Source organism: Tachysurus vachellii, chromosome 8, assembly GCF_030014155.1.
Source record: "Tachysurus vachellii isolate PV-2020 chromosome 8, HZAU_Pvac_v1, whole genome shotgun sequence".
NCBI lineage: Eukaryota > Metazoa > Chordata > Actinopteri > Siluriformes > Bagridae > Tachysurus > Tachysurus vachellii.
The window spans coordinates 18,129,832-18,147,726 of record NC_083467.1 but is presented as its reverse complement, the minus strand read 5'-3'; the positions used below and the strand labels follow the sequence as shown (position 1 = coordinate 18,147,726).

Here is a 17,895-nt window from a genome sequence, read left to right as displayed (position 1 = left end):
TAGGTATTTATGCTAGTTCATTTATAATTATGTCAACAAATGTTTCTCAACTGTGAGAATCTAGTGAAAATGAGTAATTCACTACAATGTGCCGCTTCAATCCTGATGAACACTTTTCCCTTTATTGAGGAAACAACAAAAACTTGTTTACTTCAAACAGTCTTACTATAATGGAAGTCGAATTTACGTTTTTTGGTAAACAAAGATGTCTGTGAAACTACTAAAAATATGAATTACTCAACACTGACTCCCTTACTTTCAATATTCACGATATTTACATAGATAATAAATTCATACTCTCATTTCCACCTAAGAACAATTTATTATAACCAGTATGTTTCTGTACGGTTGGAGGAAACCAGAAAACCGGAAACACACAGCAAAAAAATAATAAATAAATAAAGCTTAGACTTGGTCAAGTGAAGTTCATGGTGTTAAAATTAAATTTTTATGATTTGTTTAGCTTATATAACTCATTTTATTACTTCCACTGGAGACCCATTGGTTTTATAGTCACATACATTGAGTAAATTGATGCCCCTCATTATACGTAATTTGGTCCACAGTTCATGGATGTTACACACGAAGTAAATAGGTTGGAAAAATGTATAACTTGATTTAACTTTCATCAAACTTCAAGCAGCACTGTGTCACTTTTTTGCTAAATTAAGAAGATTCCTAATGAAGTACAAAATTTACATCTTATTAAAACCCTTTTCCCAATGATAAAATAGAAAGATGTGTATTATATGTTAATGAAGAGAGGTGAACCTGCGCAGTGCAGCAGTACTGTTTGTAAATCCGGACTCAGCATAGCATCATAATATGAGCAGTGAGATTTGAACAAGGAACATGTCAAACACTCGCGATGAAACAGATCCACTGTCTTCACCCTATATACACAAGTTAAAACATTAGACATGTTCTTATGCAGCTACTGTACACACTCTTCAAATGGTAGAGTAGATCTGTGAAAACATGATCACTGTGGTGAGTCCTTACTAATCACATAAAGAAGTGAATTCTCCACTACTCGCCTGTACAGGTGTCTTTGTGATACTCCATCCTCTGTGCTGATATAATACCTACATAGAATAAAATACACAGAATACATAACATGACAACAAGGCCATCAGCAAATGACTGATACATATTTATCCAAAACCCTAACAATGTTGGCAATAAAAAATTAATGGCAAATGTTAATGGCAAAACACAGGCACAGCCACACAGACATAACACAGGCTTAATGAAAAATCTTAATGAAGAAAATCTTAATTAATCTTAATTTTTTTTAATGAAAAAGCTTAATGAAGATGAAATAACTATTATATCCTGCCACAATTTATTAAAAAAAATAGTTTTTTCCCACATATTTATCAGCACACATAAAAATGTTATTTCTAATACTGAGAACTTTTTGTTAAATGTATTTCATTTTTATTTTTATTTCCAGGAGTTTCCAGGAGGCCCTGTTCCCCGCCCCCTTGCGCCCCGAGTCCCCTGGGATAGGCTCCAGGCTACCCAAAACCCTATGTAGTATAAGTGGTACAGAAAATGGATGGATGAATGGATGGATGGCTGGACCAGCTCATTCAATGTATTTATAAACTAAAACTTTCATTTTTTCAGTAGAAAAAAATAACAGCAACCCTAATCTAACAGAAATGTAAAAGTAAGTAAGTAAAAATTAAGAAAGAAAATACTGAGACTTTCTGCACTGAGAATGGCAAATAGCCTAGAGAGCAAAAGAAATCAGTATTATGATTCATATTCAATTACAGTTATAGTCTCTGGAGATTTGTGGGTGATTGCTATCTTAAATTTTAGATCTTATATTTGGAGGTGATTTACATCTTATATTTTCTTATCATACAACAAAATGGAGTGGAATATTATTTATTTTTTCCTTGTAAAAATGCTTCACATCTATCATACTGTGAGAGGATTTCCTCTTCAAGTCATTCAGGGGTTTTTGATAAGATTTATATCTGGGCTCTGTCTGGGCAATTGCAAAACACTGATCGTCTTCTTCTGAATATATTATTTAGTTCACTTGTTTGTTTTTTTTGCTTTGAGTTATCGTACCAGAAGGTGAAAATCTTCAACTGAAGCCTACATATTTTGTGTCAAAATAGATTGGCCTTTGGGTCTATTTGTGATTCCTTCTCTCTAGAGTGGAGCCTCAGTCCCAGCTTAAAAGAAACAGCCCCATAGCATTGTGCTACCACCACTGCTCCTGCATGGTATGGTTACGGTATTTCCTGGTTGATAAGCTGTCTTGGTTTCATGCCAAACATATCTTTTAGAATTCTCCCCAAAAGGTTCTCCCTCTGTCTCATCAGACCATAACACATTTTGCCACATGCTTTAGGGTGATTTAAGCAGGCTTGGCTTTTTAAAATGTATTTATTCTTAACTAGTACTTGCCAGATCATCAGAAAATCAGAAAAGAAGCAGCTGGTCATTTCTTGGGGTTCATCAGAATCACTTCATTGATGACAGCTGTGTGATAATTACTTTTGAACATGTGCTAAAATGTGATTGCATAGTCCAATCACAAAGCCAATTATAAAATGACGTGCACATTTATGATATCTGAATTTTTCATTTTCTTTTTTATTCTTTTTCTCCTGAAATGTTTTGATTTGTGTTTTTACTTGAATTAATATTAAAAGCTGAAAAAGATCTGACATGTTCTATCTTAGCTTGACCTTTTTACATCACTAAACCCTGCAATTTTATAGAGACATGTAGACATGTAGACTATCCACTGTACAGTATATGTTTATATATAAATCCCAGGTTTATATATATCTTCATCCCAGGTGATTCATCCCCAGGTCATGATCTTGCTATATCCTTGCACAACGATCTGATCTCCCCTTCAGCCACAGCTCGCAACCTTGGGGTAACCATGGACAATCAACTGTCCTTTTCCTCTCATGTTGCAAATGTGACTCGCTCATGTCGGTTTCTTCTCTACAACATTAGAAGGATTCGACCATTTCTGTCCACATAGGCTGCTCAGGTACTTGTTCAGTCTCTTGTCATTTCTAGACTGGATTACTGCAATGCACTGCTGGCAGGTCTACCTATGAACGCAATCCGTCCTCTGCAAATGATCCAAAATGCAGCTGCCCGGCTTGTTTTCAACCTTCCAAAGTTCTCGCATACCACCCCGCTGCTGCGATCCCTCCACTGGCTTCCGGTAGCTGTACGCATCAGATTCAAAACACTGATGCTGGCCTACAAAGCCAAAAATGGACCAGCTCCCTCTTACCTCAAAGCCCTCATCACTCCTCGCACTGCACCCCGCACCCTCCGATCTACCAGCACTGCTCGACTGGTTCCACTATCTCTCAGGGTAAGAGGCAAGTATACTACAAGACTCTTCTCTGTACTGGCACCAAGGTGGTGGAATGAACTTCCCCTAGAGGTCTGGACAGCTGAGTCACTGGATATTTTCAAGCGGCGGTTGAAGACCTACTTATTCAGGAAACACTTCAACTAGCACTTCTTTCCTTATCTTTTGCATTAAAAAAAAAAAAAAAAAAAAAAAAAAAAAAAAAAAAAAAAACACCTTTGACACTTTTTCATTGTAACTTTGAACAAATGTTTTAAACTCATGGTATCTTAAGTATGTAACTTAGTGAGCCAGCATTAATGTATTCAATGTTAGAGATTTAAGCACTTATGTACGTCGCTCTGGATAAGGGCGTCTGCCAAATGCTGTAAATGTAAATGTAAATGTAAATGTATATGAGACTCACACGACATTCAGGTTCTCATCATAGGCTAGAATCTTAGTGACCTCCCAGTTGCCAGATGTCAGATGTCGCACCCTGACCTCTCCATCACCTTGCTGAGAGTCAGAAAGAAAACAGAGGTCACACAAATATCATCTCTTTGTATCCCTGAACCCACTGCTGGTGGACTATTTCGGGTTTATGTCACTTTGTAGTCACATATAAAAGGGAGTACAGAATATCCAGTGTACTTACGATAATCCACAATGCAGTACATCTAAACAATGAACCAGAGAATGAGCAGAATGCATGTTGCTGTGTGGTAAGGAATATAATGTAGAAAACTATAGAGCTAGTTATAAGAGAGCCAGATCTTTGACCTGTGTAAATTTTCAAGGTAATTCAATAAAAATGAAATAAATAATGAATCAAAAGTGTGTTAACCATGTACCTGCGCTGACATCATGGTGAGGTGGCGGAAAGATCCCTGGCTGCCATGCTTTATGGGTAAAGTAATAAAGAATGTGGCTCCATCTTTCGAGTAAACAGGCTCCTCATTCTGCACCAGTCACACAGAAGAACAGGAATTATTTCACCTATAAATATATTGTGGAAGCTAAGAAAAAAAAGATCATTTGATCATTTGATTACCTGGCAGTCAATCCACTTGTCTGATGTCATCACATGCTTCTATAGAAATAACAACCCAGACAAAAGCTAGTTAAGTGGAAAACAAAAGCTCTTGTACACAGGTAGTATGTGTATGCAGCTTTACATGTGCATTGGTCAGGAAGAGCTGTCATCTTGGTGTGTGTGAAGCCATGTCGGAGATCACTCACCCGTTCACACTTTCCGGTGTGTATGTCACACACTGTGAGGATGGAAGTGTTCTGAGCTCTGTTAAGCCAGCGCACAGTTACATGTTCCTCGGTCACCCATCGCACCATGCTTATGTAGTACTCACTGCCAATTAAATGGCACCAACACAAATACGTTTACATGTATTAGCAATATAGCACTTCTTTCAGCACAATTATCCATGATCAGAAAAATATAAGGCAGTTTTTTTCTTTTATTCTCTTAGTACGGTACCTTTTTTCCAAGCTACTGGGAGGCAGCAGCTCAATGGTGGGAGATGAGCCATTCAGGGTAACCACATTCAGCTTCACTGTAGGGTTTATCTGTCCAACCTGACACACACACACGTCATACTATTTTATGAGTACTTTTACAGTTTTTAGCTTTCTAAATAAAGTTAATGTAAAATAATAATAATAATAATAATAATAATAATAATACCCCTCCTTGAACCGCCACCTTATTGTGGTGGAGGGGTTTGCGTGCCTGAATGATCCTAGGAGCTATGTTGTCTGGGGCTTTTTGCCCCTGGTAGGGTCTCCCAAGGCAAACAGGTCCTGGGTGACAGGCCAGACAAAGAGCGGTTCAAGAGCCCTTTATGAAGAAGAATAAAACAAGGTCCGTGACGTCGCCCGGTATGGCGCAACCGGGGCCCCACCCTGGAGCCAGGCCCGGGGTTGGGGCTCGCATGCGAGTGCCTGGTGGCCGGGTCTTACCCCATGGGGCCCGGCCGGGCACAGCCCGAAAGAGTGACGTGGGGCCGATCTCCTGTGGGCCCACCACCTGCAGGAGAAACCGTAAGGGGCTGGTGCAATGTGGATTGGGTGGCAGTCGAAGGCGGGAGCCTCGGCGACCCAATCCCCGGACACGGAATCTGGCTCTAGGGACATGGAATGTCACCTCGCTGGGGGGGAAGGAGCCTGAGCTGGTGCGGGAGGTCGAGAGATACCGACTAGATATAGTTGGGCTCACCTCCACGCACGGCTTGGGCTCTGGAACCCAACTCCTTGAGAGAGGCTGGGCTCTCTACTACTCTGGAGAGGCGGCGGGCTGGTGTGGGCTTGCTTATAGCCCCCCAGCTCAGCAGCCATGTGTTGGAGTTCACCCCGGTGAACGAGAGGGTCGTTTCCCTACGCCTTCGGGTCGGGGAGAGGTCTCTCACTGTTATTTGTGCTTACGGGCCAAATGGCAGTGTAGAGTACCCGACCTTCTTGGAGTCTCTGGGAGGGGTGCTGGAAAGTGCTCCGACCGGGGACTCCGTCATTCTACTGGGGGACTTCAACGCTCACGTGGGCAGCGACAGTGACACCTGGAGGGGCGTGATTGGGAGGAACGGCCCCCCCGACCTGAACCCGAGTGGTGTTCTGTTATTGGACTTCTGTGCTAGTCACAGTTTGTCCATAATGAACACCATGTTCAAGCATAAGGGTGTCCATCAGTACACATGGCATCAGGACACCCTAGGTCGGAGGTCGATGATCGACTTTGTGGTTGTTTCATCTGACCTCCGGCCGTATGTCTTGGACACTCGGGTAAAGAGAGGGGCGGAGCTGTCAACTGATCACCACCTGGTGGTGAGTTGGATCCGATGGCCGGGGAGGAAGTTGGACAGACTTGGCAGACCCAAACGTACTGTGAGGGTCCGCTGGGAACGTTTGGCAGAGTCTCCGGTCAGAGAGATCTTCAACTCCCACCTCCGGCAGAGCTTCAACCAGATCCCGAGGGAGGTTGGAGACGTTGAGTCTGAGTGGACCATGTTCTCCACCTCCATTGTCGACGCGGCCACGCGGAGCTGTGGCCGTAAGGTCTCTGGTGCCTGTCGTGGCGGCAATCCCCGAACCCGGTGGTGGACACCGGAAGTAAGGGATGCCGTCAAGCTGAAGAAGGAGTCCTATCGAGCCTGGTTGGCTCGGGGGACTCCGGAGGCAGCTGATAGGTACCGGAGGGCCAAGCGAGCTTCAGCCCAGGTGGTTGCAGAGGCAAAAACTCGGGTCTGGGAAGAGTTCGGTGAGGCCATGGAGAAGGACTATAGGTTGGCCTCGAAGAAATTCTGGCAAACCGTCCGGCGCCTCAGGAAGGGGAAGCAGTGCCCTGCTCACACTGTTTACAGTGAGAGTGGGAATCTGCTGACTTCGACTGGGGACATTCTCGGACGGTGGAAGGAGTACTTCGAGGATCTCCTCAACCCCACCGACATGTCTTCCACTGAGGAAGCAGAGGCAGAGGGCTCAGTTGAGGACTCATCGATCCCCCAAGCTGAGGTCACTGAGGTGGTTGAGAAGCTCCTCAGTGGCAAGGCACCGGGGGTGGATGAGATCCGCCCTGAGTACCTCAAGTCTCTGGATGTTGTGGGGCTGTCTTGGTTGACACGCCTCTGCAACATCGCGTGGCGGCTGGGGACAGTGCCTCTGGACTGGCAGACTGGGGTGGTGGTCCCTCTGTTTAAGAAGGGGGACCGGAGGGTGTGTTCCAACTACAGGGGGATCACACTCCTCAGCCTCCCCGGAAAAGTCTATGCCAGGGTACTGGAGAGGAGAATTCGGCCGATAGTCGAACCTCGGATTCAGGAGGAACAATGTGGGTTTCGTCCCGGTCGTGGAACACTGGACCATCTCTATACCCTCACCAGGTTGCTGGAGGGTTCATGGGAGTTTGCCCAACCAGTCCACATGTGCTTTGTGGATCTGGAGAAGGCATTCGACTGTGTCCCTCGTGGTGATCTGTGGGGGGTGCTCTGGGAGTATGGGGTCCGGGGCCCTTTGCTAAGGGCTGTTCGGTCCCTATATGACCGGAGCAGGAGTTTGGTTCGCATTGCCGGCAGTAAGTCAGACTTGTTCCCGGTGCATGTTGGACTCCGGCAGGGCTGCCCTTTGTCACCGGTCCTGTTCATTATTTATATGGACAGGATTTCTAGGCGCAGTCAGGGGCCGGAGGGAGTCCGGTTTGGGGACCACGGGATTTCGTCTCTGCTTTTTGCAGATGATGTTGTCCTGTTGGCTTCTTCAAATCAGGACCTTCAGCGTGCACTGGGACGGTTTGCAGCCGAGTGTGAAGCGGCAGGGATGAGAATCAGCACCTCCAAGTCCGAGGCCATGGTTCTCAGCCGGAAAAGGGTGGCTTGTCCCCTTCGGGTTGGTGGAAAGCTCCTGCCTCAAGTGGAGGAGTTTAAGTATCTTGGGGTCTTGTTCACGAGTGAGGGAAGGATGGAGCGGGAGATCGACAGGCGGATCGGTGTATCTTCTGCAGTGATGCGGTCGATATACCGGTCTGTTGTGGTGAAGAAAGAGCTGAGCCGCAAGGCGAAGCTCTCTATTTACCAGTCGATCTACGTTCCTACCCTTACCTATGGTCATGAGCTTTGGGTCATGACCGAAAGGACAAGATCCCGGATACAGGCGGCCGAAATGAGTTTCCTCCGCAGGGTGGCTGGGCGCTCCCTTAGAGATAGGGTGAGGAGCTCGGTCACTCGGGAGGAGCTCAGAGTAGAGCCGCTGCTCCTCCACATCGAGAGGAGTCAGCTGAGGTGGCTCGGGCATCTGTTCCGGATGCCTCCTGGACGCCTCCCTGGGGAGGTGTTCCGGGCATGTCCAACCGGAAGGAGGCCCCGGGGAAGACCTAGGACACGCTGGAGGGACTATGTCTCTCGGCTGGCCTGGGAACGCCTCGGTATTCCCCCGGAGGAGCTGGAGGAAGTGTCTGGGGAGAGGGAAGTCTGGGTGTCCCTGCTCAGACTGCTGCCCCCGCGACCCGGCCCCGGATAAGCGGTAGAAGATGGATAGATGGATGGATAATAATAATAATAATAATAATAATAATAATAATAATAATAATAATAATTATAAAGGCAGTTTGTCTTGCAGTTTGTTTGTGCCCACAAAGTCAGATGCTCTTATGGATACATTTCATATAACCAATTAGTTAAAAGATTTACTATTGAAATGCATTTAAATATTAATGAACCTATAACATTTTACAGACACTGACAAATGACTTCTTAGGCAATGTATGTGCTTATATAACAGCGCTGCTGAATTCTCAAAGGTGTGAATTAATTTCCTATAACAGCATGACTCTGCCTGTAACATTAAAACCATGAAATATATAAATAGCTTTATATTAACCCTTGTATTCGAAAATTTACCTGCCATGTTTAACAGCAGAGAAAATCAGTGGTGTCCAGTGACTGAATGCAGTCTTTCTGCAGTGTGAAGAGGAAAACCCAGATATTCACAAGGTTTTTGATGAATGGCAGGTGGTTTCTTCTTGCAATATATATTTTGGGTTTAAAATCCAATTAAGCTGCTTAATTTTAGGGGTTTAGTAAAGGCTGGTAAAGGCTATAAAGACTGCACAAGGGTTGATGCACATTATCATTCCGATAGTAACGGTCATTCATAGGGACTTTTATCTCAGATGCTCCACATAATCTAATGCCAATAATAAACAAATTAAAATGTGTTATTAATTAACAAAGAAAAGCACATATATGTTGATGAGAAGTTTTCTGTTTATGTAATATTTATGGAACAAATCTTGAGGATCAGCACATTGTAAAAGTCAGAGTTTTCACAACAGAGGAGTTCATGCTGTCTCATTTTTCAGGTACATGACAACTTGTGTTTTTTTTGTCTTATGAACTTCACAAGAGAAAAAAGTAAGGCTGTTAAATGAATGGCTTTATTCTAGCTGTTATGAAGTAAGTGATAACAGAAACTTGCTTGAGTCATGGATGTTACACAACATTAAATGTTACTATAAACATCTAAAAAGCTTGATGTGCCTCTCATTTCTAAAGAAAAACTTGTAATCATGCTGCTAAACTTATACATGTTACAGTTCTAACACGTTGTTGCACACCACAACGGCATGCATTCTCTTATATAACAGCATGGTAAGTTATATATATTATTTCTTACTCACTGCATAAGGTTCTAGGTCTCCATAAGAACACAAGTGGAGACTTAACCATAGAAAAATAATGACTCCAGTGAATGCCTAATGGAACTTGTTTACTCTTTGACAAATTTTAATTTGTTTGCTTTTTTATACAGTATATTGACTTAGAAATGACCCCCGTATTTAAGTGATAAATAAGTGATTAAAAAAAGAAAAGAAGACTTTTTCTAATCCAAGCCCTAAAGATCATTCGTCCAAAAAGTTTATAAAACGTTTGAAAACACTTTCATGGGATTGAATTCCAATGTGGGTTTTTCACCTTTAAATGCATGCTTTAGTCTTCAAATGAAAAAAGAAAAATGTAAATAATAAATAAATATCTGTGAAATTAACTCTGACAGTCCTATTACACTTGCACAATGTATGCTTCTAAGTATCACAGATTACTCTACTTATTCCCTACAGGTGTTCTGCTGTCTGGCAACAGTTCATATAATTAGTTAGGTACTGTGTTATAATATGCATATGAATGCAGTAATGCAGCAGCTGAAGCTTGGACTCTCAGCCAAATCCTTTCAGACCTTTCACAGACTTCACAGAGAGAGCTAAGAGCTAATAGGAATAGAGAGACGGGGGGGAGGGGGGGAGGGGATGTGGCAGACAGTAAGCTGTGCCCTTTACTGTCTTAAAGAGTGTGGTGCAGGATTTATGCTGAATCTCATTTGAAGTACTCTGATATAACCATTACCATAACTATAATATCTAGAAACATTATATATACATATATGTGTGTGTGTGTGTGTGTGTGTGTGTGTGTGTGTGTGTGTGTGTGTGTGTGTGTGTGTGTACTTTCTATCTCTTTTTATTACTGCTTTTGAATATGTGTGCGTGTGTGTAATGTTTTCATAGTCCTGTTAGTCTGCAGCACTGTCATTACGTGATATTATGTGCCAGGAAGATGAGCCAACTGCAAACACACACACGCACAGTTTTTGCGAAATACTCCAAAAACATATTACGTTTTTCTACAAATAATGTAATATATGTACAGTTGTAGTATATGTATAGACAGTATTATGTATGTGTATATATGTATGTGCAAGCGTATGTGTTAAAAATATGATTGCTTTAATTGAGTTTTGTGCCCTTGGTATAAAAAGCGTATTTATTCTGAATTAATCCCATCTGACTGTCCAAACTAAACATGAAATATGAAAACAGTATATGCTGAATATGCAAATGTTCCTTTATGAGTCAGAGCTCTTCATGCACATGTAGTCTGGAGCTGTATGAATAAAAGAGGAGTTTTACTCAGCTGAAAGAGGAAGGATGTACATTATTAAACTCTTAACAGTGGTAGAAGGTGGGCTCTGGAATTGCCTGAATGCTATATGGAAAGATGATTTTGGTCAGCTTAACCTACTACTACTCTTTTGATTTTCTAGCACTAAGACCTGGAAATCTCCAAAGAAGTCTGCTATTTGCTGCTTATGCTTTCTCTCACACACCATGATAAACAGTCAGGAGTGGTGGTAAAGGTCTTCTGTTGTCACAGATGGCTTTTCATACCTCTCCCCATGTATCATCTAAACATCTCTTCATATGAATTTAATGCAATTACAGTTACCTCTCCAATCAACCTTCTCATCACTGTTATCTAACACCCTCCTGGTCCCCTAAGAGACTTTCTATAAGACATGCTCCTTGGTCTTTTCCAAACAAACATTACCCTCTGACAGTCCTAGCCAATTTCAACCTCCCCTCTGACAAGCCCCAGTCCTCTTGACTTCTGCCACTTCTGAATTCTTTCTCCTTGACCTTCAATAGCTGCCCTCCCAAAAACAAGAGTGGAAATGCCCTTGAACTGGTCTTCACTCATCCTTCCCCAGCTACAAACTTGACTGCTACCCCACTTCACATCACCTGGTATCCTTCACTATCGCTTTCCCTATCCACACTAAAACCCACTACCAACATTTCTTTCTAATCTGCCGAAACCTCCAATCTATCTCCCTTCCTCTGTAGCTTCCTGCTCCCTTTTATCTCTTCCTGACCCAGACTACTCAACCCAACCATGCCCTCTCTCTACTAAATCCAGGAAGGCTTCTTACCCTGCTCATTGGCTGTAAAATGTGTTACAGAGAAATCAGAGAGAACTAAGGTCAGCAGAGGAAAAAGTGAAAGAAATCAATATCCACAACATCTTCTCTTCACTACCCAACCATATGGCTCCTCTGCACTGTCCTCTCTGACTGCTGAACACTGCTTTTATGACAAGAAAATTGAAAAAATATGCCAGCGCTTCAATTCTACCCTTTATAATATCAGGATTCCCCTTCTACTTCACTGCCCTTTTGGCTGTCGGTGAGAAACAACATGCTGCCAGAACAGCCCTGAACACTCTGTTATCTTTCTGACATGGTCAACCACAAGAATCTCTTGTCCACCATCAAAAGTCTTGGAATTCATGGAGCAGCATGGCTATGATTTGCTTCCTACTGTACCTATCAGGTGACATTAAGGGGGATTGGGAACTATTCCATGCAGACTTTCCACTGGTATCCCACAAGGCTCAGCACTTGGTCCTCTTATTTTCTACCTGTTGGTAAAGTTATATCCTTACATGGTTCTTATACCACTGCTATGCTGACAACACTCAACTCCTTTTCTCCTTCCTTCCATCAGACACCAGTGTTTCCACTTAGATCTCACCTCAGCTTGTCTGGCAGGCATATCATCATGGATGTCACTCAGAAGCTGAAAATCTGCTGGTCATCCCAGGAAATACTGTCACAACAACTCGCTGATCTCTCCTACATCCACTGTTCACAACTTTTGTGGTACAGTAACCATGCTTAATCAATTGTCCTTTTTCTGCACACTTCTAATTTTACATGCTTTATGCTTTAATGTTTATCCACACAGGCTCAGTTGCTTGTTCAGTCCTTTATCATTTTAAGACTGAACTACTGCAACTCTCTGGCAGTTCTACCTCTGGGTGCCATTTGACCTCTGCCAATAATAAAAAAATGCAGCTTTGTGATTTGTTTTCAACCTTCAAAGTTCTCACACTCTATCCCATTGCTGTGCTCCCTCCACTGGCTTCTGAAAGCTGTATGCATCAGATTTAAACCACTGATGCGTGCCTACAAAGCCAAAAGCGGACCAGCACCCTCTTACCTCAAATCCCTTAGCACTCACTGCACTGCACCAGGCAGGGAACATGACTTCGATTGAGTTCACTTTGTTTACTTTTTTGACTTGTGTAAAAATCTGGTAATGTCAAATCTGTAAATGTAAATGTAAATCTTACTCCTGGAAGCTTTGTGAGTAAGTATATGCTTAAATATCATTAAATGGCATAAATAATTTCTTGAAAATTTGCTTGAAAGCTCAAATCAGTTTGTTTGCTTGTACTTTAGCTATAAATAGAAATAATGATTTGCTTATCAATGTGCTAATCAATTATTTGATTAGCACTGAGAAAATGGGTTATTTCCTTCAAAATATCATTCAAGTACAATGCTAGTCCACTTTAAAATGTAACAGCTTGTGGAGTAAAATTTTCCAATAGCAAGGTGGAAAGAGAAACACATACAGAGGGAGAAACTCTTCAGAGACAGCTTAGGATTGGACCACAAGCTCTGAAGCTATGTGACAGCAACAGCATCTGCTGTCACTATGCAACAGTATCTGTGTCACTATGCTTTGATTATTGGATCAGCATATATCAGCCCTTTAACTGGTGTGGACATGAATGTGTTAGGTATGTACCTTTGGGTAGGGGTAGTATATTCCCCGTGGGTAGAGAGCCCCAGTAAAATTTGGCAGCAGCATGTTTGGTACGAGAGTATCGTTGATGGAGAGGAATGCAAGGCTGGATCCAAATGAAGACCACCAATGAGCTACTGGCGAGTGCAGCACCTCCTCTAAAAGCCAAGCCAACCACAAACACCTGAATTAGTTTCCACCCCATTCCATTTGAACAATTCACATTTAGTATTTACTACATATAAAATTTTAAAAACTGCATTATACTTTAAGCTATACTTACAGTATGTATACAGATAGATAGATAGATAGATAGATAGATAGATAGATAGATAGATAGATAGATAGATAGATAGATAGATAGACTGAGACCACACTGAACATTTGGGATTGCTACGATATGTTAAAAGAAAAAGAAAATATTAGATTTTTTAAAACGTCAGATTTTCATGGATCATCAGGTTTTCCACAAACTTGTAGATTATGACAGTGTGCTCAAGCGCACAGTCATTAAAGACAATAAATTCATTAAAAATGAAAACACAAATACTAACAAATTTTGAAATTCATTTAGAAATGATACTTTTCCGTTATTACATGCCTATTGAATGCCTTTTACTTCCTCTCCTTTTAGAGATCTCAATTGACTTTGCAAGATCCAAGTCATTATAGACCACACAAAGATGTTTGAACTTCTTCCACATACAACCACAAACATGGCTTTATTAACCTAATTGACATTACATGTGCACTGCTGCTTCACAGCTGACTCAGTGCAATCATAAGCAGTTCAGGTAATTATAGTTAAATAGAGAGAATTGCCCTCGATAATGAAAAATATAGATCAGGGCTGAAAACAGCACCATATTGCAGCACTGCTGGAGTGCAATCTGTCCAACAGCACGGAGTCCACACAGCGAACAGTTTAAATATATTCATCTCGGTGTGAAAAATTGACATGAAACATCATATACAAAAACGTATTTATTATATTGTTAAATCTAAATAATGATTGTACTAAAATGTACTGATTAATATATGTACTATTACTAAAATGTCTGAATGAATCCTTATGTAGGTCTGTTTGAAAGACCTAAGTAAGTGATGTTTGTTACTATGGTAACACAGATAAAACTGCTCTCTGAAACCTTAATGAAACCTTGAGCTTTATACGGGAACGGAAATTTGACATAAAATGGAACAAGTTAATATTGTCAAATAAGTATCTACATCTGTGATATCAGGCTGTTTAGATTAGGTGTCTATTTTACCCTCGTAGAGCCAGTCAGGAATCCCATTGTACACTAATCCCTCTTGTCCTGATGATGTCAATCTGAGAGAACTGCTTTTAACATCCGGCTTGTAATAGATGTTATTTTCAAAGACATAAATCTGAGAGACAGAACAAAAACACACAGAGATGCAATTTTACATGTCATACTGCAGGAAATGTCACTATTTGTTTAACAATCTGTTCAAATTGCCTACAAGGAAAACTTCAGTGGAGGAATCTTTCTATCTTTGATTTTAGCAGGTCTTCTAGACTTCTACAGAAATAATGTAACACAAGCTTGTAGGAGGGAACTGCAGAATACTTTTAATGGCAGGCCAGATGTCTAGAAATAGGTAGGTGTGATTAATGTGTACACAATCATAATAAATAATCCAGAAACAGTTGGAAAACCTTGGAAAGGCTTTTGGTAATGCTTTTATTTTGATAATCCACTTTGGACAGACACACTATAAATATGTATGTACAGTCTTATCTATTAAGGGCTGTTGTGGGAGCAGGCTTTCATTCCAGCCAAGCAGAAGCCTCTTGATCTATAGAATGTCATGATCTGGCGCAGTGTATGAGTCTATAGAGTATGCATACATTATCTACAAAACATCAACATCCATTAACTCTTAACATAGTGCTTAGAGTTTGATAATCTGGTTGGATCTATGGATCATCTGTTTACTGTTTGTAGCGTGTCTACAGTATCATCTGAATAAATCTGTAGCATTATCAAGAGTTTGAGTTACAGAAAATGCCTAACATCCATTTCAGGTTGTTTACTCAAAATATTCGGAAATCCTTGCAATAATACAAATGATGATGGAAATGCATCAAATAATTATTATTTAACCTTATAAATATAGCCACTGTCACAGCACAGTGATCTACAAACTTCACTTCCTAGCAAGCACAACTGCTTACAAACCCGGCCACAATGAACTACACTCACCAGAACACACACTTACTTGCTGTCATTCATGAGCTACTGAGTGAACACACCTGTTCAATCAGCCTCACACACACACACACACACACACTTTAAACAAGGACTTTTATTCATTCAGTAAGGTTAACATTCAGTATACACTCTGTTTTTGACAATACAAAGCCTTATTTACAGTTTATGCTCTCCTGGATTTGACCTAGCTACTGTTCCTATTTATCTGTTTTACTGCCTTGCCCTATTTGCTCTGTTTGTTGTTAACCTCTGCCTCTGATATGATCTTGACCTTGACTGCTATTTTGGATTGTTTGCTATCTGTTTCATTAAAGCTGTCTCACCTGTATTTGCATCTGTCTCAGCACTTCTTTCATGACAGCCATGTAAATTTCACATAAATCTATGCCTCTCTATATCCATCCACTTAACTTTTATCATCAGACCATTTTATCTTTCATGTTTTTACCCACTCTGTACTCATCCAGTGTACAGTATAACCATTCTCTCTATGATCACTCACTCTGTAACCTCTCACTTTACATTCACTCTTTCTGTAATTTCTATAGTTAACTATCACCATTTTATTATTGCAAATATTTCTGTGTAGATGGTTAATGCAAGAAAGGTTCATAATGCAACACTACAGCAGAAAAACGAAAGCATTTGTCACGAAATGGACGTCATTAGAAGAGCAAACATGTCACCAAGGTTAAAGCAGTATAAATCGTATTAGTGTGTAGTAGTAACATATGCATACATTTAAATTTATTCATGTGGCAGTTAATCTTATCCAACAGTAGTCCAACACTTATTGTGTGTTTATTTGGTTGATTTTAGGACATAACTTCATAATTTTTCAGTTACATGTTCAGGAATTTATTATCCAAACACGCAATTCTGCAGATACTACAGTATGGTAAAGTCATGAGCACTTCAAATAAAATAAACTTTTTCTTCTCTTCCTTTATGAGTTTCATTTGGAACCCTGTCATTTACCTAGAGGATTCCAGATTGAACCTTGTTATTAAATGTGCTGCAGGACTGAGTGAGTGAGAGTCTAAGGATATATAAGCCATGCACATACATGTCACTACTAACTTAATTACTTTCTCTGCAAGCACATTGTAATAATGGAAGGTAATTATGCGATTCTAATTCAGAGCTGTGTTCATTGTGCATTTGTATGTAAGCACTCAAGCACAGGTTGCCTGCAGCATCTCTGGGATTACTCAATACTCAACTATTTGGATAGAGACAGATTTCACTGCTTTAAAGCATACACAGTATTTAATGCAGCAGCGGTGACACAGAAAATATATTTCCCACATTACTGACTAGGGCTGATCATTTTATCTCATCTTACCCGAACACTGATAAATAGCATCGATGGCATAAATCAGAGTGTTCAAAGGGTCTGCATATGCCTAAGATATGCAAATGTTCATAAATATGTAATCCCTTTCTCTCTCTCTCTCTCTCTCTCTCTCTCTCTCTCTCTCTCTCTCTCTCCACACACTTTCTGTATGTGTATGTGTGTGTGTGTGTGCGTGTGTGTGTGTGTGAGATGCTTCTTGTTTTTCGGGTTCTGATAGTCTTCCAGTGTAATAGATTAAACTGCAAATGCATAAAAATCAGAGGAACACAGATACATTTGTCACTGACATTTTAATCACTTTCCCTGCAAGCACACTGTAATAATAACAACATTATGTAACTTCTGTATATTAGTATGACACTAAAAACAGGTTGCCTGTGGCATAACTAAGATTACTAAATTATTTTATAGGAAACTATAATTCTATAATTATACTAACTATAATAACTATAAACTATAATTATATATAAAAATATAAGTTTTTGAATTCATTTTGCACTAGGTGTATGAGGCCCTTGTGCTTTTTCCCATGCACAGATATTCTGATTAACTGTGAAAAAAAAGAATAGTTAACTAATTAACTAAGAATCTAAATATGTACATACATATTTTATTTATTTACTTTAATAAATAAATATCCACCGCACAAGACACAACTTTCCAACATGCTTCTAATTGCACAGTTAGGCATATCTTTACTTCCTCCTTGAATTTCTGATTCACAAGATAATTGAAGTGTGCACAGTGCTGTAGGCGATGTGCTAGCTGTTGTTTGTTCTGCCTGGCTGCATGGTGTTGTGTAATGTTACATGAGCTTTCAGTGTGCTATGCTGTGCTGCTCTGTTGGACTGCGTGATGATGAGCATGTAATTACTCACCAGCTGTTGCCCCCAAACTCCCCATGAGGCAAACTGCAGCACCGAATCTGACACCTCAGGCGGGTTCAACTCGTGCACTTCTCTACAAACACATACACATTCACATGTTTGTATTACAATCCTTGTGAAAACATGGCACTAACATA

General features: G+C 40.8%; 1 protein-coding gene across 1 annotated transcript in view; it reads right to left on the bottom strand.

The window, feature by feature from the left end:
• The window catches only part of LOC132850284 (inactive dipeptidyl peptidase 10-like), a 55,456-nt gene that overhangs the window by 12,150 nt on the left and 25,411 nt on the right, over window positions 1-17,895 (bottom strand). Inside the window, exons 7-16 of the mRNA XM_060876710.1 lie at window positions 17,750-17,831; window positions 14,546-14,666; window positions 13,278-13,432; window positions 4,842-4,939; window positions 4,589-4,712; window positions 4,401-4,439; window positions 4,201-4,308; window positions 3,774-3,865; window positions 1,038-1,085; window positions 772-893 (exon numbers count right to left, since the gene is read on the bottom strand). Coding sequence (XP_060732693.1) covers window positions 772-893; window positions 1,038-1,085; window positions 3,774-3,865; window positions 4,201-4,308; window positions 4,401-4,439; window positions 4,589-4,712; window positions 4,842-4,939; window positions 13,278-13,432; window positions 14,546-14,666; window positions 17,750-17,831 — 989 coding nt within the window. The remainder of the gene's footprint in view (window positions 1-771; window positions 894-1,037; window positions 1,086-3,773; window positions 3,866-4,200; window positions 4,309-4,400; window positions 4,440-4,588; window positions 4,713-4,841; window positions 4,940-13,277; window positions 13,433-14,545; window positions 14,667-17,749; window positions 17,832-17,895) is intronic.